This window comes from Mycteria americana, chromosome 22 (assembly GCF_035582795.1).
Source record: "Mycteria americana isolate JAX WOST 10 ecotype Jacksonville Zoo and Gardens chromosome 22, USCA_MyAme_1.0, whole genome shotgun sequence".
Taxonomy (NCBI): domain Eukaryota; kingdom Metazoa; phylum Chordata; class Aves; order Ciconiiformes; family Ciconiidae; genus Mycteria; species Mycteria americana.
Window position 1 is genome coordinate 2,741,757 of NC_134386.1, and position 25,946 is coordinate 2,767,702.

At 50.4% G+C, this 25,946-nt stretch overlaps 1 protein-coding gene across 10 annotated transcripts; it reads right to left on the bottom strand.

The window, feature by feature from the left end:
- Positions 1-603: 603 nt before the first annotated feature.
- Positions 604-25,048, bottom strand: HOXB3 (homeobox B3). 10 transcript variants are annotated; one of them, XM_075522763.1, is made up of 6 exons: positions 14,988-15,010; positions 13,268-13,324; positions 11,326-11,366; positions 10,191-10,253; positions 4,058-4,611; positions 604-2,957 (listed from the first exon to the last, which is right to left on the bottom strand). In XM_075522763.1, exons 5-6 carry the CDS (start codon positions 4,491-4,493, stop codon positions 2,191-2,193), a joined length of 1,203 nt encoding a protein of 400 aa, XP_075378878.1. In that variant the 5' UTR covers positions 4,494-4,611; positions 10,191-10,253; positions 11,326-11,366; positions 13,268-13,324; positions 14,988-15,010; the 3' UTR covers positions 604-2,190. The 10 variants fall into 10 exon arrangements, with proteins under 10 accessions (XP_075378878.1, XP_075378872.1, XP_075378875.1 ...); XM_075522757.1 differs by lacking the exons at positions 11,326-11,366; positions 14,988-15,010 and adding an exon at positions 15,573-15,847; XM_075522760.1 differs by lacking the exons at positions 11,326-11,366; positions 14,988-15,010 and adding an exon at positions 15,573-15,847 and having other exon boundaries at positions 13,264-13,324.
- Positions 25,049-25,946: the final 898 nt, after the last annotated feature.

The window sequence follows — 25,946 nt, forward strand, 5'->3', positions numbered from 1 at the left end:
CTTTTGCTTGCACTGATAACGTAACCTTTGGCGGTGGCTTTTCCCTCTCTTAATAACGATTTTAGGCCTGTGTGTTAGTCGGGGGGGGGGGGTAGGTTGGGGGGGGCTGTGTGCGTGTGTGTAGGGGGGGCTGTGTGTGTGTGTGCGTGCACACGTGTATTTTAATCATAATTCATTACAAGAAATAATTTAATTTCTGTTCACTTCCAAGCTCCCCGCATGGAAACTCTGGGCCCTTTTTCTTCTCTTTTTTTTTTTTTTTTTTTTTGGTGATTAATCCTTTTCCTTTGTTTTCATTCGCGGCCCAATGGCAGCCCGGCCCCGGCGCCACGTGACCCCCTTTGTGGCCGCGGGCGCGGGCCGGCCCGCGGGGGAGCGCGGAGGGGGCGCGGAGGGGGCGCGGAGGGGGCGGCGGGGCGGCCCTCGGCCCGGACCCCCGGGGTGTCAACCCAGAAGGGGGGCAGGCACGGATCCCGCCGCCCGGCCTCCGGAGCAGTGCGGGCCGTGCCTCTCCTGCCTCCTCCTCGCGATTTTTCCTTCTTCCTTCTTTATTTTTGCCTTTAAAATCCGACTGCTAGGACAAGGTAAAATTGCTAACAGAAAGTTTATTCAAGAATTGTTCAACAGACAACCCTTAAGCAAGGAAATAAAATAACTACCGTAAGAACAAAGAAAGATCTCCACCGAGGAGGGGTGAGGTGGGAGGGAGGGATTCGCTATAGGTCTTCTAATTCAGGACTATACAATTACAGTCTGGTTCTGCTCTCATGCCTCCAGTAGAACTAATTACATTATTCATAAGTACGAAGGTAACATAAAACTACTGGTCTTTCTAAATTACAATAACTAAAATAAGCTTGTTGTACAATGACAAGGAAACACAATGTCCTTTATAACAAGTAAATACTAAAAAAGTACAATTTGATTCTTTTTTCCTCATATAAATACATAATATTGGGGATAAATAATACAAAAAAAGGAAAATATTTTAAACTGGCTATAACCAATAAATATATATGAATGTTCACCAGAACACACACCTATTGAAGGATGTCTCGACTGAGTTGGACGAACGCCCTTCAACGTTGTTTTTATACCCATTATATGTAAACTCTAAGTGCAACAAAGATGTCCAGACAAGAAAGCATTAGCAAATACTAGAGATCCATTCACTTCTGCTTCGATTGGAGGACATTCCGTTTGTTCAAATATACCCTGTTTTCACGTAAGGTCAAGAGAAGAGGAGGAAAGAAGCGTAGGACTTCTAAGTCTTAAGATTGCTTTTCTGTTAATGAACCCTAAGAAAAATACCCCCAAAACCAAAAAACCCCGGTGTCGTCGAATGGAGACTTCATGTCATCGGAGGCAAAGGTGGGAAAATATTCAGACCTGTCAACTATTTCTTCCTCTCTTTGGACTGCTGTTATTGTTGGCGGGGGGGGGTTAGGCATTTCGAAAACTTGTTTCCCGAACCTTTTGCAATTCTTAGACCTCTCTTATTCTAATTTTGTTGTGTTGTTATTATTTTTGAGAGGGGAGGCAGGGGCCGGAGGGGAAGAGCGTGAATCCCACGCGTTGGCAGGTATGTATATTTGCAGTTTATGTGGGGACTGGTGGGAAGTTACTCAGCGGAAAAGGACGCCCTTCCTCTGAAGGCTGGAAAGGAAAGTGCGAGGTTCCTCTTGAGAAGGAACTGGAGAGGAGGGTAGTTTTCTTGCGAACCTCTTTTGATTGCATATGTATACATGTGTGCATGTTTACGTAGATGAAGAGACACCGACTGTAAAGGCTTGGTTGGCTGACTGTTCTCCTTTCCAGTGTCCAAGAATTATCTGTGACGATCTGTACTTGGTTTGGAAATGAAGGATGCTGCTGCTAAAAATCTGCTGGATTCCCACAAAACTACCCCAAACCCTTTTCAGAAGCATTTGTGTTGAAGCGCGGGAGGTATATCTCTTCAGAGAGAGAGCTGCTCTTGGCAGTAAATACTGAAATGATTGGAAATTGTGCCTAATAAAGCCCAGAAATAAGAATAGCAAGCACAACCACCTGGTAGAAATTGCCCTGTCAAAGAAAAAAAAGAAAAGGGCTCAACACAAATGTTCCTGAAGCCAATCCTGCCCTCTTCCCCTCTCCCATGCCTCGTGGTGAGGTCCCATCCGCTTCGCCTGAGCCTGTCCCTGCTCCCTATCACAGGTGGGTCAGCTTGGGCGCCTCTTGGATTCTGCCCTGAGAAGAAGCGTGGTGCGTGGAAAGGTCTGTGTAGGTAGGGTGGGTCTCGCATGGTCCGTGGTGCTGGCTCGGGGGCATCTGCGGAGGCCCGTTGTAGTCCATGTTGGCAGCCTGGTGATGTGGCAGGTGATTGAGGCCGTAAAGGGACGGGCCAGAGGTGGGCATAGAATCCACATAGTTACCTCCAACATAGACGGGGCTTCCCTGCATACTGGGAGTCCCGTAGGCCACCCCGTTCCCTTGTAAGACGTGGGGGTCGTACTCGGGGGCCGTGTTGGCGTATTTCTGTTGGGAGGGGCAGCCTTTGATGGGGTTTTGGTAGTTAGTTGACATGGCATAGGCATTTTGGTGGGGTTTATTGAAGGAAGGCGGCGAGGGGGCATCATAGTTACTGCTCATGGTGTGCAAGGCGTTCATAAATCCGGCGGAGGATTGCATGGGCTGGGGTGGGCTGCCAGTGGGGGAAGGCCCTCCAGAGGAAGACCCCATGCCTTTTGACTTCTGATCTTTCTTATACTTCATCCTCCTGTTCTGGAACCAGATCTTGATCTGCCTCTCGCTGAGGTTCAGCAGGTTGGCCATCTCCACACGGCGGGGCCTGCAAAGGTAGCGGTTGAAGTGGAATTCCTTCTCCAGCTCCACCAGCTGAGCGCTGGTGTAAGCTGTGCGGGCTCTCTTGGAGGCCGAGGAGCCTGGAGGGCTTTTCTCGCCGCTGCAGGTTTCTGCTGGCCGCGAAATGAAATAAAAGATAATTACTTACATGCAGAAATTGAATGCATCGTTTCTTAATAAATCCTGGAACAGGCACAAGAGTTCGACCCCCCCTTTCCTCACCCCTTTGCATTAGCCTGCACTCCATAATCATGTCATTTATTAAGAGTTCTGTTCTCCAAGCTGCCCCTGGTTTATGAAAATTTGATCATGTCATGTAGAAAAGGATTCCAAGGCCATTTATTTAGGAGTCGATTATTTCCAACAGATAATTTTGAGAAAATAATATTTGGCAGGGGGGCAGTCACTGCAAAGCCAATTAATACTAACACGGGTCAGTGTTGGGAGGTATTTTGTTCACCGAGGTACGAATGCGCACACACACACGCACATCTTGTGTGTGTCTTGTATTTGTGTAACACAAATATTTGCATGTACATTGTTAAACACCGAATGGCATTTATACCTACCTTTTTGTGAGATAAACACATATATAACAGATAAATTATGTTAACGTAGATTGAAGCGTGTGCCGCAAAGTTTATATGAATATATTTGTCAGAACCACGATATTTCCATACTGATTTTTTTTCTTGATCGCGTTAGAGATGGGCACGTATGCATGCAAGCCTATCCATGTGTTTATGCATATGCTCTATATATGCACACATGCACTCAGAGAGCACCATGTTTGCTGCTGTGTCTGGAGGCAGGGAGGTGGGAAGAGAACAAGCTCTCCGCTTTAGCATCGCTAGCTTGAGCAGTGGGCGTACATTTTCATGTATCTGTATCTACACAGTCAGACATCGGCTGTGTACAACCGCCTGGTTGTATTTCCCTGTGGTGCTCTGGGTATGTTTAAAATAAACCAAGTGTACGCAGTCAGTGCTGCAGGATGGGCCAAGGCTCGCTCAGCCTGGCCGGGGCATGCGGCTGGCAGCCTTGGGATCATGCCCAGCACCAGGATCCTTGCTGGATCCTTGCTGGATCCTCACTGCATCCTCGCTGCATCCTCTCCCCCTCTCCCCTCCCTCCAAACAAGACCATTCCGGCCAGCAGTTTCGTTACCTCGCTGTTTAGGAAAGCGGAGGGTTACAAAAGCAGAACAGTGTACCTGTGCTAGGGGAGCTGTTTTTCTGTTTGGAGTTTTGCCTCGATTCTTTCATCCAGGGGAAAATCTGCTTGGTGAGACTGGCGTTTGCACTGAGGTTGGCTTTGCTGGGGGCAGTTTTACTGCTCCCCGACTGGTTATTGCTGTTGCTACTGGTGCTGTTGGTGGCAGGGTTTGGGGGCGGCGAGACGGGGGGAGGAGGGTGGTGCTCCTGGGGCAAACTTGGACGCATGCAGCTCCCGTTCAGGTCTTTACTTTTTGCGTGTGGGGTTGTGTTGCCAAGAGACTGGAGGGAGCAGGCGGACCTCTGGTAGTCGTTCTCCACGTGAGAGGCCGGCTGGAAGGGCTGCTGGGGACCCTCGTAGCCGAACCCATTGGCACTCCCGTAGGAGTAACCCCCAAAGAGCGTGGAGCTGTCGTAGTACGTCGTCTTCTGCATCTCTGGGACTCCCCAAAATGATTTTTCCGGCTACCAGGGTCTTGACACCCCTATGGCAGAACATTGGCACCCCAAGGCCACGTGACAGGCCGTTTCCAGCTGTCTATTGGAAGCTGACCTGAAAGGTTAGGAGAAAACACACAATAATAGTACCCGGCCTATGAATCCATCTTGGGGCCTGAAAGGCCCATGACATGAATAGGGTCCCGCAGAACAGGGCGAACAGATGCTTTGAGCAGATTTTGTCCTGTGTGCAGCCTAAGGAGGCTCAACAAATGTTACAGTGCAAAAGTGCGGAGCTGATTTTGGGGGGTAGTTTTCCTGGTTGGGCGGTTGGTTGCACCTCTTTTTCCCTCAGAGGATAGCACCCAGGGTGTATAACTACACACATGCTCTCTACGTACACGTGGTTTCATCCGTATACGTCTATTTACTTCTATGTTTATCTATATACATATATTATATACACACACCCATGCATACACATATACTCCCGTATAAATGTGTGTGTGTATATGCATGTAGATGCGTGTGTCGTGCGCACGTATACGCATCCATGTGCAGATAGCACACACAGTAACGTAAATATAAGAATACAGAATGGATAGATAATTGCTAGCTACAAGCATGAAAGGAATGAAAGTCTTGCTTTCTTACCCCTGACCTATTCAAATCAGCCATTCACCCACATGAAAACCAGCAAGACATTATATCATCAGAAATTTAAAGTCTGCTAAGTTTATTGTAGGGCCTCTGTCCGGTATATTTGTTTTTAAACTGGAAACAGCAAATAGTCCATATGTTTCATCCAGGTAACGGTGTCCTGACACAGTTGGCTTGATTTGCTGTTTACACAATGTCTTTGGAATTCAGTGCAAATATTTTAAGCAGATTTAAACAGGGGCACGAATTCAAGAATGTGCTTCCTTTGGCCTGTTTGTTAGTCTCTCCCTCTGGTAGCACAGGTTGTATTTAGCAAACATAGCCCTTCATTGCCTGCACCGCTTTGTACTCATCAGTCTTGAATCTGGAACTACCATTGGCAAGATGTGATTCCCACAGCAGTTTAATTGCTGTTGGTTTTTTTACCTCAGAAAACAAACGCGTCACCAGGCCATTTGCTCTTAACTTTCTACCCTTTGATTTTTCATCATTCCTCCCTCCCTCAATCCAAGCTCAAAAAGTCTAAAAACCCAATGCAAAACCTCAAGTTACCAAATGAAACCTTCCTTTTTCCTTTCTCTCTCTGGCCTTTTTATTTTTCTTTCTCTCTTTCTTTCTCTTTCTCTTTTTCTCAAAACATAAACTTTCTCTACCGTAAAGACAGAGTAGAAATGCCCTTAGAAATATGAAAACTGTCTTGACCTGAAAATAATCTGATGTGTGAGGATCAGTCAAGCAGCAAACGTATTTTAAAAAGGCAGTGACTTCTCCCTGCAGCTCAGAGTTTGCGAGGAGCCACTGTGCATTTTGTTTTGAAATTGATATCCATTGTATATTTAATTGTATCTATTGTATATTTAATTTTATCTGGGCTCTTTCATTCTCTAAAATAAAATAAAATAAACTCTGTGGAGATAAAGTCTAATGCGATATTTCTAAGTACCGGGGTTTAACAGAAGCCATAGCTCGACAATAAATAACATCTTTTTTTCCCTTCCCTGTCTGCCGTGTTCTTATGTCATGTCGTATGAAACCTCCGTAGACTTCTACCACATCCTCAGACAACGTGTCCACGAAGGGACTGCTTCGCTTTTTTACACTGATTAAATCCTTTATGCATTCCCAAATCTGTACTGGATCTTCCACGGAGATGTATTATTGTCTACAGAGAGGATGATATCCTTGCTGGGAGTTACTCTCATTTGGTTTCCTCGCCATGATAAATATGTCTTATTAAAAAGTAGACTCCGCTACCCGAGCCGAGAAGCTGTGAATTAATTAACAAACAGCAGCGCCTTTATTATGAATAGGTTTGCTGAAAATATCTACGAGGGCAGAGGTGGGGATTTCTCCAAGGCCTTCCTGTCTGGCATAGGTTTCTTAAAAAAAAAAACCAAAACAAACCCAAACCAGAACCGAGCGGAGAGGCTCAGCTAAAGCAGCTAAAAATAACAGCGACGATTTTTTTTTTTAAATGGCCATAAAATAAATTTACAATCCCCTTCACCCAAAAGCTCGCTCGCTTGTGGCTTCCACAGAAGATTTGCTTTGTACCTCATCTCTCAGCGCCTCACAAATGCCGCTCATTTATCTTCGCCGAGGACGGCCGCAATCCTAATTATTTACTCCAAGGAATTGTTTAAAAAAAAAAAAAAATCTCAGGCAGAATGATAAATATTCGATTATCTCCTGTTCCAATTAAACCCGGACAGGATCCACGCTGGCTGTTTCATCACGCTCCAAGTTTCACTTTGCGAGTGGTAACATTTAACCACAAACTCTTTGCCTGCAACTTTTGAGTGCGAGGATTTAGAGACATTTAAAAAAAAAATTTAAATAAAAATAAAAATCGGGGGAAGGTGCGAGAGGGAAAGAGCTGCGGGGAGGAGGATGCTCGGGAAAAAATCAGACGGTCGGGGGAAAAAGCTAAAAGGACTCTAAGGCAGAGGTATTCTCCTGTGAAGCCATCCCCTCCATGTTGGAAATCCTAAATTCACAACCTGACTGTGTTTATGAAGAAGAGCAGCGCCTTTCCCCTCCCCCCGCCCCCTCCTAAGGTATATTTCCCAGAGCCAGCGAAGCCAGGCATAGCCCCACTTTTAATTTAAATTATTAGTAATAATAAATATTCTAAACATGCCCTTAACAATAGGTCGGCTGCTCAGAAAGAGCTCAAATCCCGGCGACTGCCTTGCGGTGGATATGCCTGGAAAACAGAGACACATTCCTAAAATTTCCCTCTTCCCTCCCCCCACAACCGAGCTTCACCCCAACCAGAACTCCCCAGTTGTAAAGCAGGGGGGAAAAAAGGGCCCTGGATGAGGGCTGCAAAAGAGTCTCTGCGTGGAAGGAAGCTTAAAGCTTGTGAACTCTTCTTGAACCGAGATTGGAGTCATATGGTCATAAATCATTGGGACATATACTCCGCCATTCACAAAGTGATAGCCTATTTGAGTCCGGCTTACCTTAGTCTCTGACGAGCAAAGCACAGGCAGACATAATATATTTTCACATCCAGCATCCACGCAATCAATAAGCAAGGAATGACCCCCTTCCTTTAAAAACGTTAAAGGAATATACGAGAGAGAGGAAAAAAATCCAGCATATGCATGTATATATGTATAAAAAAAAAAGCCAAAACAGAGGGGGAGGGGGCTCAGCCAGTGGAGCTTTCGGTTACGGCAGCTCAAATTGTCTCTCTGTCTCCGTTTGGGGAAGAGGGAAAAAAAAAAAAAAAATCAAGATGCTTTCCAGCTTCCAAGATGTGCAGAAAAGCTGAGGGCTTTGAATGGACAAACCCTGAGATTCTAGTTGCCCTATAGACTGGTACGCGCTGCTCACTGATAACAATGGCCTCTGCTTTACCACAGCAAAGGGGAAGAAGGGAAAGGAGAAGGGAAAAAAAAAAAAGAAAGAAAGAAAAGCTGAACACAACACACCCCCCCCCCTTTTAACTATGCAATGCTTGGCTGGGATTAAAATAATAACGAAAAGAATCCAGGCTACGGGGTGGGGGGTGGGCGAGGGGGGAAATAAAGCGGAGGGGATATTTAAAAATAAAGATTTGGTTTGGATTGCCGGGCAAAGCCAACGAGCCTCCCAAACAGCGTCACTAGTGAAAAATTATGCTAATTGCAGACGTGGTGGACAGAGGCCTAGGCAGAAAGATAGCAAAGCTTGCCTTTGATTCACGTGTTTAACAATTAGGTGTCAATTTATGCTAATAAACCGTTTCAACATAGTCATAGTCTCCCCCCTCCCCTTCCGCGGCGGCAATCGCGGCTCTTTCAATAGCTGATGCTGTGCCTCCCCCGGCCCTTCGGCCGCCTTTGGCTCCTGGCAGAGCCCCCCCAAATGAAACCCACTTTTCTGGGGGTCGGGGAGGGTCGGGAGCCCCCGACCCCGCTGTTTGCAAGGGGATGAGGGCGGGGGGGAGCCGGGGATGGGGGGAGGAATGGCTGGGGTTGGTGCAACTGCGCGGCCCCGCGTAACTTCGGCGTTAAGTTTTGCGCGTCCCGGTGTCGGGGGGCTCCGCTCGGCCTCCGCCGGGGAGGGGGTGCGGGGCTCGGGGGGAGTCAGGGCGCAAATCACCCCCGGGGGAGGCCGAGGCAGCGAGGTGTTGAACACTAAAGATGATTATTATTGCTATTATTAATAACGCCGTTATTGCTATGCGAGGCGCTGCTGCTGTCGCCACGGGAGATTTATGTCTCGCCCCGCTCCCACACGGCTGCCGAGAGCAGAAACTCGCCAAGATGCGTTTTGGGGAAAGTCCGTGACGAGGAGGGGCTGGCGAGTGGGAGGAAGGCAGGGCAAGGAATTTAGGTGTCTGCACTTTTTTTTTTTTTTTTTTTTAAGTGCTACTTTTGTTTCACATCGCAATTATCTTCCCTCCTCGAATTCTGGCGCTCGCCCCTTTGGGTGAAGTGCTGACGGGGGGGAATTTACGTTTAGCCAAGCAAGAAAAAGAGGGACCACAAAGGCTCTTTGGACTTCGCTGGGAAGGTATGACCCGCCGGGGGGGTTGCATCGCCCTTTTTTTCTGTGTGTGGGTGTGCACCTTTAGACTGGTAACTCTGGCAAGAAAAAGAAGGGTGTCCAAGTAAACATTTGACTTTTGAGAGGACTTACTCTGGGTTGGACAGCCAAGGTTTTCTAGGTGATGGATAAAGTCTTATCCCAAGGACTACGGTGTTTCCAGCTATTGTTCTGGCTCCAGCGTTCAGATCCCAGACGTGAGGGTTTCGGCCAGGGGACACCATTAGTGCGATTTCCCCCCCCCCCCCCCATTTGATTTTTTTATGAACTGCTCCAACATAAATCTTCTGCTACAAGACAGTTCCTATTTTGGAACCCCGGCGTTGAAATTCCAGGAAAGGAAAGAGGAAAACCAGTCGTGGACTATTCTTTTAAAGACTCCTCTGTAGGTGAAGTGCTCTATAGGTTTCTGAATATGGATCTCCACTGACTTACTTGGAGTACCTAGGCAATCAGAAGTACCTCGGATTCTGCAAGTAACTCCTCTGAAGTGCAAAATTTTGTTTTAACTTTAACTGGCAGCCGAAAAAAACCCCACCAACCCTGTTAAGAAGGTCGTTGCACGTTTATATGTTGAGGTTCTGTAAGTAGTTTTTTTTTTAGGCTCCCTCTGTATTGCCATCTTTGCTTTGGTTGCAGCTTATTTTTCTTGCAAATGTAACTCCCTCGCCCCCGTCACGAAATCAGCAGCAAATGTTGCAATCTGACTGGGTTTCCCTTCAAAGGGAGTACAGGAAATATCTTCCATTTAGAACACTCCCTCCAAGTTACGGCCATAAATCACAAAGTTTAAAGACAAACCAGTAGCGAAATGAAAATACTCAGCTGAAATCCAGGGCAGCCGTGCTTATTCGGGGGTTGGTGGAGGGGGGGGGGGGGATAAAAAAAGTCACGTTGGGTGACTTTAGAGAAGGAATGGCTTCCAAAGCTGGTGCAGGGAGAGATACGGAGACACACACACAGAGGGGACCAGGTAGGATATTCCGCAAAACTCACCAATTCTCGGATGTCTGGTCCAGCAAATACGAGGCAGCGGTGGACTTGGAGAAAGGAGAAGAACTGGGGGGGGAGGGGAAAGGGGGGGAAAAAAAAAAAAGTATGAAACTTCGGTCAGAACAGCGTGGCCAAGGGGATTCATCATAGGGAGAAAGCTTTGGGTGAAGCGGGGAGAAGATGGGCGCTGATGAACAAAAGCCCAAGCGGTTCCTCGGAGGTGATCCCCCACCCCAGGAACGCTGTGCCAGCCCAGCCGGGGGTGGCCCGGTGTTCCCACCAGGTTCATCGCCGTAAATCCGATGCCATCCCCTGTCCCCCCGGCGTTTCCTTCCACCTTCCCCCGTGGAACCCCCCGCCGGGGCGAGGGAAACGCTTCGCCCGTGCTGGGGTTCGCGTTAGTGATGGAAAGAGTTTGGGGTGAACCGTGGGCGGTTTGTCCACGGCTGGCGGTCAACCCTGAATGTAATTAAAAATATATATGTCGGGAAGAGTGTTGGTGACATTCTGGTCGTGATTTCAGAGTGAAATGACTTTAAGAGATTTAATACGTGCAGTTAATTAGCTCTGGGTTCAACAACAGGATAGCAGGAGGGAAAATAGGAGGCCGTTTTCCTGAAAGGCAGAAAAACCTTAAGGATTCCGAATATGCTTTTTCGTCTTTCTCCAACGTGGTCGGAGGACCGGCACGAAGGGGGGGAGGACGGGGATGCTTTATAGCGTACGAGGACACCATTCACACGGCAGTGATTTGGTATCAGAATTAACGGTATCGAGCCGTAAACATTTCTAAAGCCACGCCGAGATTTATCACCGCAACTTTGGCACGAAGGACTCGGAAAGGGAGAAAGAAGGGGAGAAAGAAAAAACAATCTCATTTAAAAATATTTTCGTTGTGGGAAACATTCAGTCGCTTTAATAATCCTGTTTCCGTTCTGTATGTTGATGTTATTAATCTCAAATAAAAATGTTCCCCTCACACCCCTACTCTGCTCGTGACAACATCCCCGAGTCCATAAATCACCCGCGGATGCTTCGTGACCTTCTCCAGTCGGCGGCCTATAGCTGTATTTTTTATTAGTATTATTATTACATGCGCGCACACTTTAATACACAGCTTTGGCAATATTCCACTTACATCACAGCCTTCCCCGGTTAACTGGGGCTTTTCAGTTCCCTCTGCAGAGTACACACAGAGATTTGTAAAGAGGAAGGGGAAAAAAAAAAAAAAGAAGAAGAAGAAAAGAAAACACCCTTTCTGCGCTGGGAGCTGAGCACACGCGGGCTGAGGCTCGGCGAGTTCCTCCCACGCCGGGCCCGGGGAGGAAAAGTGGGCAGCCCGAGGGGAGGGGGAGAAAAGAGGGAAAATCGCCTTTATTTGGAGTGGATGCGGGAGGGAGGAGGGGAAAAGAGAAGCAAACAAACAACCCAAAAAGAAGCTGGCATAAATAACGGCTCCAGCAAGGAGGGCGTGGGGGTGTTTGTTTTGCTTTGGTTTTAATTTATGCCCTCGGAGAAGAGGGATGGAGCGAGTCGTGTCGTGTCCCCCCCCCCCCGGTGTTCTTTGTTTTGATTTGGGTTTTTTTTGCTCTCTTTGGGGTGCGTTAGCTCTCTCGCAGAGGCGGTGCAGGTCCAGCCCGGCCCCTGCTCCTCCCGCACCCGCCGACGGGCTCAGGGCCCCGGGCAGAGCCGCGCAGCACCCACCGCCTCCTCCCGGGGGGCTGTTCACCCTCCCTTGGCCCTTTTTTTTTAATCTAAAAGCAAGGAGTTTGGGTTTTCCCACTCCACAAACAGAGAGCCCGAGGGAGGGGAGAGTGCCGGGAAGGAAGGGAGAGTTATGGAGGGTCCAGGACCTCCTGAAACCCCAAACAGAAGCCAGCCCGGATAAGAAATCAAAATGAAACTGAGTGAGCAGCGGTTTTGCCTTGACAGATTAGACCTTTTTCTCCCCCTGACCTTTGCTTAGAAGAGCAATAACTCACCAGGTTAATGATCAATCAGCGGAAGTGCTTTGGAATTGTCTCAAAAAAAAAAAATCAAAAAAAACCAAAAAACCCAACCCAAAACAACAACCGGGGGACACCCAACTCCCAGGCTCCTGCCGGGGCTGGGTCCCCCCGCAGCACCCCTCTCCCCTGGGTCCGTCCGTGGCCAAAAGCCTCAGCGGAGAGTGAGGTGCGGCTGGGGGGGGGAGGTAGGGATGGGGGGGGCACGGGGGGTGCGTGGGGGTGAGAGGAGAGGGCAGTTTGCCGTATCAGCCTGCTAGAAATAGCTGTTTTGGGAGCAGCTCACCAGAGACGGGCTGGGAATCACCATTCCCACTTTTCTTCTCTCCCCCCCCCCCCCCCCTTTCCAAATGCCAAAATAATAGCTTGAATTATGCGCTCACGTGACTGGGACACGTCAACCTTTTGCCCATTTTATACAGAATTGGTGAATGACCGGCTCCCCCCTCCAGTCCCACTAATTCCCCCATCAGCAAATTCCCCAAACTTCCCGGGCAGGCGATGCCCCTCGCACCCTCCTGCCGCAGCCCTGGCCTTTGGGCCGTTCTGGGCTACTTTTGCTTTTTCTTTTAGTTTTCTTTTTCCTTTTTATCTTTTAACCTGAAGGCGAAGGAGGCGAACGAACACTAACGAGGAAAGCCACCGCAGCAGCCACCGCTCCCAAAGCCTCAGCGTCCAGCCGAACGGCAAAGACGACGGAAACGGAGGGATAAATAAACGGGTTTGGGGGGACAGGGAAAAGGGAGAGGGGCTTCTCTGCCTCCCCGGCGGCGGGGCAGCGCCCCGAGGCCCTGGGGACGGGCTCCTCGCTCCCCGGAGCCGCGCCCTGCTCCTCCGCTTCCTACGCTCACCTCCAGGCTCCCCGTTTCTTCCTATTTTTAACCCCCCCTTTCCTCCTCCTCCTCTTCAACCAAAAAAAAAAAAAAAAGAGACAGAGAGAGGGAGAAGACGAGGATTCACAGCTTTTAGCCCTCTGCCCTTCCTTCGCCTCCCGGGAGGACCGGGCACCCACGCTACCGCCGTGGCCGTTTCTGTGAGAAAAGGAAGGAATTCGGTTATTTTTTGCATACTCGCCTGAATCCGGGACCCGGCTGGCGCTGGAGAACGAGCTGGGCATGGGGGAGAAGGGACCTGGGAGGAGAAATGAGTTCCATTTTACCTGCTTCCATCTGATAATTCATAAAGACTAACAGTTTCTGAGGAGGAAGTCTCAGGAGAGGGAGCAAGAAGGGGTGTCAAGGAATTATATTTCTCTGGTTTGGGGTGTTTACACTGAATAGTTATCGTCTGTAGGGAACCGTGCGGATCCCACTGGGTCCTCCCTGCACAGTGCATCTCCGCAGACACCCCACAAACACACACCCCAGCCGCTGCCCTTTGCCAAAATCCTCTGCTACTGTAAGAGTATCGGGGCTGTCATCCTCATCACCACATCAAAGGGCCCCCATCCATCCCGGGCTCTTAGTTAATTTTTAATTAGGCGGGAAAGCTTTGGGAACGGCAATGTTTAACGCAGCAGAAGACGCGTAGATGGAAGCGGGGCTTTTGAATCCTATTTCTCTTTTTAGCACAGCAAGGCGGTGCTGGCGCTGGCCGAGCCGGGACGCGCCTCGCTGCACCACGCGTGTTTTTGCCAGCGAGATCCCATCCCTACGCCCACCAGAACCTACCTAGGGGCATAACCCGAAGAAACCCGACTGGTCGGTGCTCCTCCACCCCAAAAAGCCTCATCTCGGTGCTCCTGGATTTACCCACCGCTGCCGTGCAAGAGAGAGGAGCCGAGCCCTCAGATCCCCCCCTCCGCCCCGGGGATCAGGTTCCCCACGCCGGAAAAAAAAAGTCGTTTTTTAGGGAGGGTGGGAGAAAGGAAAAGTAGAAGGCTGGAAAAATACCTCCCCTCTAAAATCTCCTGCCCCAAAAGAGCAGAAGTGGGAGCACCACCACCATATAGATCTATACGGTTACATTTCAGAAAGTGTCCATTAATATCAATTTACTTCAATGAAAACTTTGGTTCTTCATGAAGTTGATGATTTATGATAAAATCAATTAAATTACGGCCACTTAGGGCCTGCGGTTTCTTCTCAGATTTCATTCGCCAACAGATCAAGCGCTTGGTAAAAAATTTCAAGTTTAGCTGGAGGCGAGTAAAGATAATTCTGAAGCTGAGGAAATTTAATGCAAAGCAATTTTCAGCAAAAAACCAGACGCTTGTGCATCCGAGCTCCTGCTCTCTGCCAATATACCAGTTCGCCTCGGGAAATATTAGACACTGAGTCAAAACTTTTCCCGTTTCACAATGTATGAGGACATTTTTAGAACTGGCAACTTGTCCCGGGGACTGAGTTATTATCTCGCTCTAAAGGGAAAGGCACCAAAGGCGAACAGAGAGCACAAATATATATATATTTAGAAAAACTTTCCAGGTTTAATTCGATTTCTCGGAGGTTTTTTTCCCCTCCATACAAACGATTTTCCTGTCTCGCTCTTAAAATACACATCGGGCGGTCACGGGGGAGCTTGGAGGGGGGGGGGATTTTTTTTGAGCCAGCGAGGAATAGCCTAAGTCCGTAGAAAATAACGCACCCGATATTCCCACGCGAAATCTCGCCCTCCCGGCCGTTTCCCTTCAATCCCAGAAACTGCATTTGAGCGAAATGATCCATTTTCGAGGACAGCCCCCCCCCCCAACCCCAAACAAACCTTGAACCTTTTTAAAAGCCTGATATTTTCAGGCTCGGACTCCCCCAAAGCCACCGCTTTTATGCCAAATATTTCCGAGTCTCAGCCTTACCCATTTCGGTCAAACGCACTGGCCGACTAAAAGGAAAAGCAGCCCGACTAACCAGATGTTTGTTAGTCACATCTGGCCGCTACACCCAGACCTGGGGAGGGAAAACCCGCTATGGACATACACAGAGCTTGGGAAATCTTTTTTTTTTTTTAGAAGCCCTTGTAATTAGGGTCTGCTTCAAGTAAACAAAAAACTTTGTAGGGCCATAAATCACCATCACATACATTCTTCAGTTTAACACCCCGCTTTTCCAATGAGCTTTTGTAGTTTCTTTTTCAAACAAGAGAGAGGTGCTAAACCTTTAACAAATGTGTCCCAGACAAACTTCGCCGGGAAAAGAAGCCCTTTGCGGCCGGTCTCGGTTATGGACCCTGCGAGATCATTTTTGCTCATCCTCAGCTTCCCCGATCCTGCTCCCGAGGCATCACCCGGGATTTGTGACCAGGAGAAAGTCAGCTATAGCTCACGGTGGAGAAGCCTGTCAAAGCTTTCGGAGCAATTAATTATATCTCACAGCGTCGGAGCTGAGAAGGTAGGAAAGGCAGAGCTGCATCATTCCTTTCTTTATTTTTTTTAACTTCTTACCTGTGATACTGTCCGACCCAGGACTTCGAGAAGAAGGAGCGAAGCCGGATCGGGGTGGTGGGAGTTCGCAACTGGAGCAGGCAAATTAAGGAGAAGAAACTACTTTATTGCACCCCGGAGGATCTTGCTGACAGCTTTCTCGCACCGTGTGGATTTTTTTTTTTTCCCCCAAAGATGCTGTGATTTTTTTGGACCCGCTCGATTCAAACGGAACTGACTTGACGTGGAGAAAAATAGAAACTCTTCCAAAACTGCTTAAAGTATTGCAAGGATGAGGCCCCCTTTGCAGAGAGATACCGAGCGGAGGGGGATGAGCTGGGGGTGTCGGCGGGGGGGGCTGCGCGCACGTTCCCCTTTAAAAAAAAAAAAAAAGCCCCCCAAAACCTCCCCCACTCCCGAATCCTTGGTATCTGTCTGGAAAGCTGTTTCTCTTTATAAAGACTTAAAATGTTGCAAGACGGTTATAATACTGAGTGACAAGGGGTGCTGGAGAGAAGGGAACCAAATGGATTCTGGTTTTTAGAGCCAGTAGGAATTGGCCAGCCTTCAATGTCAGGATTCAAAATTGATTCCATATGTCTCGTCCGGGGAAAGGGGAAAAAACGGAGGAAAGGAAGAAAGAAGGAAAGCGAGAGAAAGAAAGGGGGGGGGAATAAAAGTTCTGCAAAGCCCACCGGGTTTCTTTCTTTCTCCCTCCCCCCCCCCCTTCCCAGTAGCCCCGGGTAAATACCCTGTCATTGAATCTTGCCCTTTTTCAGGGAATATTTTGGACTCTGGCGTTCGAAGCACAGAGAGGGAGAGGTACCAGTAGCAACAAACCAGATCCCGGAGGTTATTTTTAGACTCGGCTTTGCTGGAGCTGACCTCAGCGCGGAGAGAGAAAAATATGGGTCTGGATGCTGCTGGAAGGGCGAAGCGTGCCACGGCACGGCCTCGGCTCCCAAAAATGGGGAGGGAAGGGGGAGGAAACCCTCCCCACCGAAAAAAAACCCTCCACACACCCACCCCGAGGCGGGCAGAGGCGAGCGGCGGGAGCGCCGGGCCCGCGGGCAGGTGATGGGCTCGCAGGCTCCAGCGTCGGTCCCGGCCCCTCGGGGCGGTGGGAGAGGGGCTCGGGGGGGGGGCGGCCGGTCCCTCTCCCCGTCCCTCCCCAGCCCCAGAGCCTGCGGACCGCCATTCCCTATTGATTTCACCGGGAAAGGCTCGGAGACGGTTTGACCCGAGTTTTTCAGGCTTCTCTCCTGACCTCTAGATACCGCTGCCAATAAAGCACTGATATATTTCGCTTTGAGTCGGACATCAAAAGGAGACGAAATAGCAACGAGTGGGGATTTCTCCTTAACCCCTCCCCTCACAGCTACCCTAAAAAAAAAAAAAAAAGGAGTCAAATCTCCCCCATCGCCTCTGATTTATAGCCTTCCTTTTCACCTGGGATGGTTACGCGCAGGGAAGTGTTGAAATGTGGTTATTGCCTTTTATTTCTTTCGTCTCTCCCCTCCTCCCGACCAAAAAAAAAAACCAAAAACCAGGAGAAAACTTCAAAGAAAACTGTCACCGTTTCCAAACTTTTGCCTGTTTAACTGGGAAGCCACCTTTTGTGTTGTCTGCCTGTGACTCGCGTTCGCCTCCCTTTTTAAATATGAAAATGAAGCAGCGTAGTTGGCACCGGCCCCGGGCCCTCCCCGGCGGCAGGCGCTGCCCGGGGGTGATGCTGGGGCCGGGCAGGGCAAACCCTGCCCGAAACCCCCTTCCAGGGGAAAACAACCACAACAACAAAAAAAGGGGGGGGAGGAAGCTGCTGGCACGTCCTGCCCGCCCTGCCACCGCGTCCGCTCCGCGCTTCTCCGCGTCTCTCCGCGCCTCAGCCCCAGGTTTCCGCGTTCTCCTCCTCTCTGGCTCCGCTCCGCTCCCCGCTCTCCGCGCCTTGCAGCTCTCGCCCTCCGCGATGCTTTGATCTGAAACAACTCTCTCCTACCGCCTGCAATAAATTATGAATTAAGGTGCTGTTGACTCGTATTTACAACGTTAATAGCTTCCTCTTTGGGAAAAGATCGGGGATGCCTGGCCGAGAGGGGAAGGGAGGGAGATTTCTTTGGGGATGAGAGGTGATAAACACAGGTTGGCAGCGCTGGCAGATCAGGAACTTCTGAGGAGATGACAGGCAAGGAGAAAGGCTTATTGCACAGAAATTAATGAAACAGCACTTGCTCGAGCTATTTGAAATAGCTTATTACCTCCTCCCGCCTCTTGAACATTATTTCTGCCGTTTGTAACTCTGAGGCACAATAGCTGGTTTCTCGAAAAACTCGGTTTCAGCGAGTTAATAAAGAAATACAGCTTAACAAATGGTAAGGAACTATTTGCTCGTTATTTTTGAGGGTCCGGAGAGCAGCGAAGCCGTTGGGCGGCCGAGCTGGGAGAGGCGGTGGTGAGAGGCAGCGGTGGGGCTGCGCGGAGGATGCGCGGAGGATGCGCGGGGCAGGGGCTTCTGCTCCAGACTGCTTCCCTTCCCAGCTCTGGCCGAAACCGAACCCTTTCTCTCGGTCACCGCTAACCGCAGAGGGGAGAAACTTGGGGTTTGGGGAGGATGGAGCTGACACGGGTGGGGGGAGCAGAGCCCTGGGGATCTGAGGCAGAAACAAGGACCGGGGCGGTGCTCCGGGGGCAACGGTGCCCTCCCAGCCCGGGGCCCGCTCGGAGGGAAGTTCTGCATCACCCAAGCGCCTCTCTGCCCCGGCCCCCTCCCACAGCCCCCGGCCAGGGACGGAGCAGGACGGGGAGCGCTCTGCCCCCCGCCACCGCCGGCCGGGGTCCCAGCCTGGGTCTGGGGTCCCCTCCCTGGTCTGGGTCCTGGTCTGGGTCTGGGGTCCCCTCCCGGGTCTGGGGTCCCCTCCCGGCTCTGGGTCCTGGTCTGGGTCTGGGGTCCCCTCCCGGGTCTGGGTCCTGGTCTGGGTCTGGGGTCCCCTCCCGGGTCTGCGTCCTATCCTGGGTCTGGGGTTCCCTCCCGGGTCTGGGTCCTGGTCTGGGTCTGGTGTCCCCTGCAAGGCTGGAGGCTCTTCTCCCGAGTTTTGGGGTCCTATCCCTGTTATAGGGTGCTCTCCTGGGTCTGGGGACCCTAACCGTGGTCCGGGTCTCCTAATGGGGCTGTGGGGCTCTTATCCAGGGTCAGATTTGGGGTCTGGAGCCTCACCCCGGGGCCGGGCTCCCCTCCCGGGCCGGGAGGGCAGTGTCCCGGGGTGGGGGCTGCGTCCCCAGCGCGAAGGCTCGGCCAGGGTGACCCGGCAGCCCCCGGCCACCCCATCTCCTCCTGACATCTGACTATTAAAGGGCGACATTCGCACAAAGGCGTCTGGACCGGGGATAAATAAAGCCCCGGTATTGATTTAAAGGGGGCTGCTGCCCAGGGCAGGGGCTGCGGGGTGGCTCCCCCGCACCGAGCCCGCAACCGCCCCCTGCCAAGGGCCAATTTCTCACGCTCAACATTCTCAGCCGACAGGAAAAAAAAAAAGAATGCAACAATATAAAACAAAATACCACCGAATAAAATAAAGGGGGGGGGTGAAAAAAGGGGGAGGGGGTCCGCATCCATTTGAAGCCGACAACTTAAATTAATACGGGGCTTGACAGAGAATGATGCTCTATTTCTGGCTCAGTCACCGTCCCTGGATCTCCCTTAATATTTAATGAAAGTCGCTGAGTTGCTCTAATTTGGCTACATAAAGGTTTACACTAGCAGACAGAGTTAAATATCCCCGCTCGGGCGGTGTGAGACTTGGCTGGCGAGCGGAGGGGAGGAAAGGGAAGGGAAGAGAAGGGAAGAAGGGGGGAAAAGCGGTGAGTTCCGATCCGAGAATCCGGTGCGAACATTTAATCTTTGCTCCTGTTGTCAGTTTTATTGACTCCTGGCATGTTGGAGCTCGTAAAATATTTAAAAACGCCATCTCCCACTTCCTCCTTCCCTTTCAACACTCCCGGGTAGGACCAATTTGGTCCAGTTTGGAGACGGGAGGGGAGGGCAGCGCCTGCCTCCTGACCTCCCATTTTCCGCGGAGGATGCGCTCCCGCGCTGGCGGTGGGGCGGGCGGCCGCGCTCCCCGGCGGGGACACGCGTCTCGTCCCCAAAGCTTCAGCTTCGCTGCCCGACCTCAGCGGCTGGGAAGGAAAGTCCCTGTTCAAGCTCAGCTGTATTTTACACAGGAATGACTAAAAAGGTAACGGCTGCCGGCCAGGTTCTGCTACTATTTAAGCCTATTCTCAGTGCTGTTTCTCCTCGGAGCTCTGCTTTTCCCGAGGTAAATACCAGGCCCGGGCTCCTCAATAGAAAGACATTCCTTAGAGCACCTTCTCCAACTTTCATCCTAAGCCCATTCTCCTCGACCTCTCCGTCCATCACCAGCGCAGCCTGAGCGGGATCCGGGCGCTAGAAAGCCACGCAAAGTTATCCTCCTGCTAGAAAAGCACAACGAATTACCCGCAACGAGTTCGTTCCCCTTCCCGTTGTTGGCAGGGGTTATAGGGACAACCCGCCTCTGCTGGGGTCCCTCGGCAGCGCCCCAGTTCCCGCACACCCCCATTGTTCTGGTTTGGATGGGCAAACTCCCCTTCCTGCCTGGGACCCGCCGTGCCTCTCTCAGAGGCAGCAACCTTGCAGCCTTCCTGCTGCAATCTCTATTTTGGGTTGGTTTTTTTTTTTAAGTCCGATTTCTGGGTCTGGTTTAAAATAGGGCATCTCCAGGAATTGCCTCGCTTTGCTAAAGCAACCTGTGCCGGTTCTCCAGCGAGGACTTCTCTCTCGCTGCCGGGGGATGGGAACTGGGGAGAAAATGAGTTATCGTTGATAAAGGGATGCTGCAACGCAGGACTCCGAGCTGTAATTTTTGTATTAAGGTCGTGCTCCTTTCCTAGGTTTATATGCCAATGAGGCGTTCCCGGTTTACCAAATTTATACAAATCTCTCCTTAATTGGTAATCACAGATGCTGTAATTTAAGACCCCCAGCTACAGAGCTTTCATATTAGCTGCTGATCTATTACTGTAAATCGTCTGAAATAATCAACTCCAGGGAGTGGGGTAGAGAGAGATCCTCGCTCTAAAATATCATCGCTTGCACATCATTTTCACTCGAGAAATGATTTATCTTGGACACCACTATAAACAACACAACTCTCTCACAAACACACACACAATGGCAGCCGCGCTGCTGCTGACATGTTTATTGTAATAAATCAAGAAAGGGGGGAAGAAAAAAAAACAAGGTTGCGAGGAGAGGAGAGGGAGAGGGAGAGAGAGGAATATTCCTAAAAATATCAATGAAATGCCTCGATGGGTATAAACACACATACCACCGTGTGAAGAGAAATGGGAGGAAATGAAGACGGCTATTTGTCACATTTTACGACAATAACATTAATAACAAACAATAAATTTACATGGACATATAGACACGCTAGGAATTGGGAAGCCCCTGCTACTTACAATAATCCAGCCCTCGGCGTGGCTTCGTGGTTCCTGAGAATTGTTTTATTGCAGACTCCTCTCCCTCTCCCTCTCCCTCTCTCCTCCTCTCCCCCTCTTTCTCTCTCTCCCTCTCGCTCTTTCTCTCTTTTTTTTCCTCAGCTATAGGCTTGTTTTTTAAAGGACAGTTGAATTTCACGTCAGACACAAGGAGACCATGTCTGCGATTTTCCTGACGAATACATATCTATTCTGCAACCTCTGCATTAATTATTTAATGAATCACGTGATGGGGAAGGGGGAAGGGGGTCTCTCCGTCTCATACTCAAAGGACCACTGTGACCTTCCACCGGAACAGTATTTTTTTAAAGAAGTTGCGAACTGAAGGAAGCTTTGCTGCCCGGACAGAGCCCCCTCCCCAGGGCTGGGCGCGGGGCTGCCCGGCCCGGCCGTGCGGCGCGGGGTGAGGAGGTGCGGAGGGCACTCACCTCCCAGCCACTTCTCCGTTAAAAGGCACGATTTTAGGTTTCTTTCCCCAGCCTCCCTCCTGCCTGCAGCTGAGAGCATTTAAACCCTTCTCTAAACCTTTCCTGGAGGTTGGCTTTGCTGGACTTTGCTTCAGCTAAGCCACATCGTGCTTTTTTTCCCTTTTTCTTTTTTTTTTTTTTTTGCTCTCCACACTGAGATTTTTATTACACTCTTGCACTGAATAGCACAACTGTTTTAGAGTCTAAGCCAGCTGAGAATATTTATACTCCTGGTTTTAAACAGCTCAACCCTCCCTTCGCCTCACTTCCAGGCCTTTTCTCCCCGCTGCTGTTATTGTTTGGCCAGCCTTTATTGCATTAAAAAAAATAAAAAAATAAAAAATCAAATTTTGTCTGTGAGGAGAGCTGCCAAGTGCAAGGAGCCTGGAAAAAAAAAAAAAAAAAAAGACAAGACTCAGCAGCACAGGGAGCCCCTGCAAAGGCCGGGGAGCAGCCGGGAGAAAATCTCCCCACGTCCACGGGGGAAAAACCTGTCACCCGAGACAAGGCAGGGAGTAGAGCCTGAAATCCTCAGGACTGTGTCCCAAAGCCCTCGGGGCTCCCAGGTGGGGGGGAACCCCAGAGCAGAGCCCCAACACCCCCCCCCGAGCACCCCAGCATCCCTACACCCACACCGGGGCGGCCACACCGGGAACCAAAATGCTTCCCCTCCACACCCCCCACGGGTAAAGCCTGGCGAGAGCTCGTATTATACGTAAAATTTAATTTAAAAAGCCTAAAAGCGGGTTTTTTCCCCCTTTAAGCCCAGCCAGGGGGGGAGGTCTGGGCTCCCCCCGGCCAGGAAGGAGCGAGCGGGGAAACGCTTCGTTTTCAAAAGCCCTCGATTATTTCTGAATCGATTTTATCGAGTGAAAGTGGTTGTCGGAAGAGAGACGTTTGGTCAAGGTCCGGGAGGAAGCGGGGGAAGAATCCGATTAAAAGAGGCTCCCGTCGCTGGGGGGGGGGGGATCCCACGAGGGAGGAAACTTCAGGGGGGGCTTTTATGGGAACTTCAGGTCAATTCAGAAGCCGCAACTTTCGCTTCACACAACCACTTCTTTTTTTTTTTTTCCTTAGTCATAAAACGAAGTGTCCCTGTGAATGGAGCCGGGTTAAAAAAAAAAAAAAAAGAGAAAAAAAAAAGAAAAAAAAGGAACAGAGCCATCCCAGGCAGCAAACGGGGCAGAGACCCCCCCTCTGCACCTCCGCTGGCATTTTTGGGTTTGTTTCATGCAAAAGAAGCACCCATTTCGGTTTGGTTTTTTTTTTTTTTAAAGCCCCCAGTTCAAAGGGTCGGAAACGCGGCCATAAACAGCGGCTTCGCCCTCCGAGGTGCCGTGATCAAAGCCGTTTTCTTTCTAAAGATAAAATGAACGTTTATATAGTGAGAAAGCGAGGGTGATTTACGGATTTAAACACGCCGTTCTTATTGCGGATCATAAATCTGTCACCGGGGCTGAGAAACTCCCAACTCCGAGCCGCCTTTAAAGCGACCCAGCGCTATACCGGGACAGCAGGACCCTCCCGGCCCCCTATACCGGGCAGACCCCCCCCCCCTCCATCCATACATATATAGGTAGATATACATAGATATATTTATTTTTACTTCCTCCGTGCCCCTTCTCTCTACTAACTACATCTCAGTGGGGCTGGGCTATGCCATATATACCGGGCAGAACCTCCCCCCCCCATATCCATGCATATATGGGCAGATATACACGTATATATTTATTTTCACTTCTTCTGTGCCCCTTCTCTCTGGTAACTACACCTCAGTGGGGCTGGGTTACGCCACGCCGCTCTCACACAAGAACCCCTTTTTTTGTCTAATTTTGGGACCAAGAGGAAACAAAGGGGTTCGGCAGCCCGGGCGGGCCGGTGCCTGGGGGGGCTGGGAGGGGGGTCCCGGCTCGGGGGTCCCGGGGACAGCCCGCCCCAGCGTCCCTCGGCCCAGAGGGATCCCCCACGCAGCTCCGCGCCGCTCCGCGCCGCTCCGCGCAGCTCCGCGCCGGCAGCTGGGCACAGAGAGGCTTTTGAGAGCGCCGTGGGCAGGGGCGAAGCGGGAGGAGGTGCGGGGGGAGGGCGGGGGGGGAGGATGGAGAGGGACTCTCGGAAACAAAGGAATTTCTGAAAATAAGAGGCGAGCTGAGGCGCGGGGCGAGGGGAGCGGCGGCGGGGTGGGGGCTTTGCTCTCCCTCCGGTTAGGGGATGGGGGTTGGTTTTTCCCCCAATTATTTTTGTAAAGCAAAGGGCAACCAGGCTGCTCCGCAAAGCCAAAGCCCCGCAGCCCCCCGCGCCCCTCGCCCGCTCGCTGTCCTTCGCACAACGAAGGGAACAAACCGGCGAACACCGAGGGCTTTTGGGGTGGAATCAGCGGGGAAAGCGTCTGCCGGGCCTGAGTTCGGAAACGGAACAATTACACCGTGAGAAAGCAGAAATAAACCCAATCTCCGCTCCTTTTTTTTTTGCCCCCCCTCCCCTTTTCCTCCCGGGAGCTGGTTCCCCGCTTCCACGGCCCGAGACCGCGGTGAGGGCCGGGGCCGGCGGGACCCCGCAGACGCAAAGTTTTGCTGAACTGCGGGCTGAGCTGTTGCCCAGCACAATGTCCAGCCTCGGGGAGGTCAAGGGGTTTGCGAGGTCAGTCCCGGCTGTAATACACAGCTAATCGCCTAGAAAACGTGTCCTCTGCGTGAACTCTATCCCCCGGTCGGGGCTTGCCAGCGCTGGGTTTTGTCTCCCCAATTTTCACCCCTTTCCCTCCCCACGGTATGCCCGCACCGCTCCCGGGACGGGGTAGCAACCCCACCTCACCCCACGAATCGCCGGCACCCCCAGGACGCCGACACTCGTGGGACACAGACAGCCCACGGGACTCCCGCACCCCCCGGGCCCCCCGCACCCTCTTTGGGACACTCCCAGCACTCCCAGACACGGGCAGGGAAATCTTGCTGGGAAAAAAAATGGGGAAAAAAAGGGGGGGGGGGGAAATAATAATTAAAAAAAGGAACCGAGCGGGGTAACCCCCCAAACCTCCCACTCGCGGGGCCCCGCCGCCGCACCCGCCTTGCCCGGGCCCCGCAGCCAAGCTCCGCAGGGCCGAGCCCCCAACACGCAAAACCGCAAATCGAGGAGGGGGAAAAAAAATCCGACCCCAAACCCTCGCTACACAAGGAACCAACCCGCCTGCAAACTTTCTCTGCCCGCTCCCCTCGCTCACATCGGTCAAAACAAAACGAGAAAACAGAAGGAAAACCCCGCACAAGAATTCACGTGTTGTTTTTTTTTCTGGCCCCCCCCTTTTTTTTTTCTTTTTTTAAGCTTCTTTTTTTTTTTTGCTGTTGCTTTCCCCCGGCTTTCTCGTGAAAGGAGGCAATAAACCGATCAGAAATGCATGCCAAGAGAGCAGCTCTGTTACCTGGTTCGCTCCCACATCCTTTTTCCAACGCCCCAGAGACGGCCCTCATGGTTTGGGTGGTTTCTTCCAAAGTGAGAGGTCTGGGGGAGGGGGTGGCTTGGGGAGGTTTTGGGTTTTGGTTTTTCTCCCCCAAAAATAAAGCTTTCACCTTTACGATCCAGATTTTATTATTAATATTATTATTTCCCCTGAAGATTCTTGTAGGACTCCGGGTGCTTTTTTCCCAACAGACGGTCTGCGGAGATTTGCTGTTGAATAACAATGGGAAAAGGATAAGTATTTAAAGAAAAGAAGTGATTAATGATTTTCTGTATAATTCTCGCATTTTTCTTGGCTTCTGTCTGCTTATAATGGCTGTGAACTTTTAGGTCCTATAGAAATCTTCTTTTCTCCCCCTTCTATTCTATTCATACTTTCCAGCTTTGATTTGCTTCTATAGACCCCGCATTCCTGGAAGCATATGCTTTTTTTTTTTTTTTTTTTAAAAAAAGGAACGATTTTTTGCCATTCTTAGAACCACTATCTTGAAAATAACACCCTCTTTACAACCCCAGCAGATCAAAGAGAGAAACAGTAAAATAAAATGCAACAACAACAACAAAACACCCCAACCTCAGGCATTACAATAAAATACAGCCCTTGCCACCCTCCCTGGGGGGAAAAAAAAAGAAGAAAAAAGAAACTTTAAAGGTTTGCCGTTGCTACCTCTAAAAATGCGATAGTTAACCCAAAATACATCCATAAATCCATTTCTTCTACATCACAGCGTGTAACAGAGCTGTACCATGTGACTACATTAATATTATTTTAAAGTATTAAAATGTCAATAGAAAGAAAAATCTAACGGCCCTTTGTTTGAGCTGGGGGCAGGGAGACTTTTGGGGACACTTTATTTGCAAGGTGGTCGGGTGATGACTTACTACGACTAAAGGAATAACACAGAAACACGCTCTGGCTTTAAATATTTCAAGCCCTGCC

What these genes read in the sequence shown, in the direction of transcription:
- HOXB3 (XM_075522765.1), bottom strand. Translation starts at nt 4,493, where the DNA reads ATGCAGAAGACGACGTACTACGACAGCTCCACGCTCTTTGGGGGTTAC. An exon ending in AAACAGCTCCCCTAGCACAG is followed by an intron (nt 2,958 to 4,057) that starts GTACACTGTTCT and finishes TTTCGCGGCCAG; the next exon opens with CAGAAACCTGCAGCGGCGAG.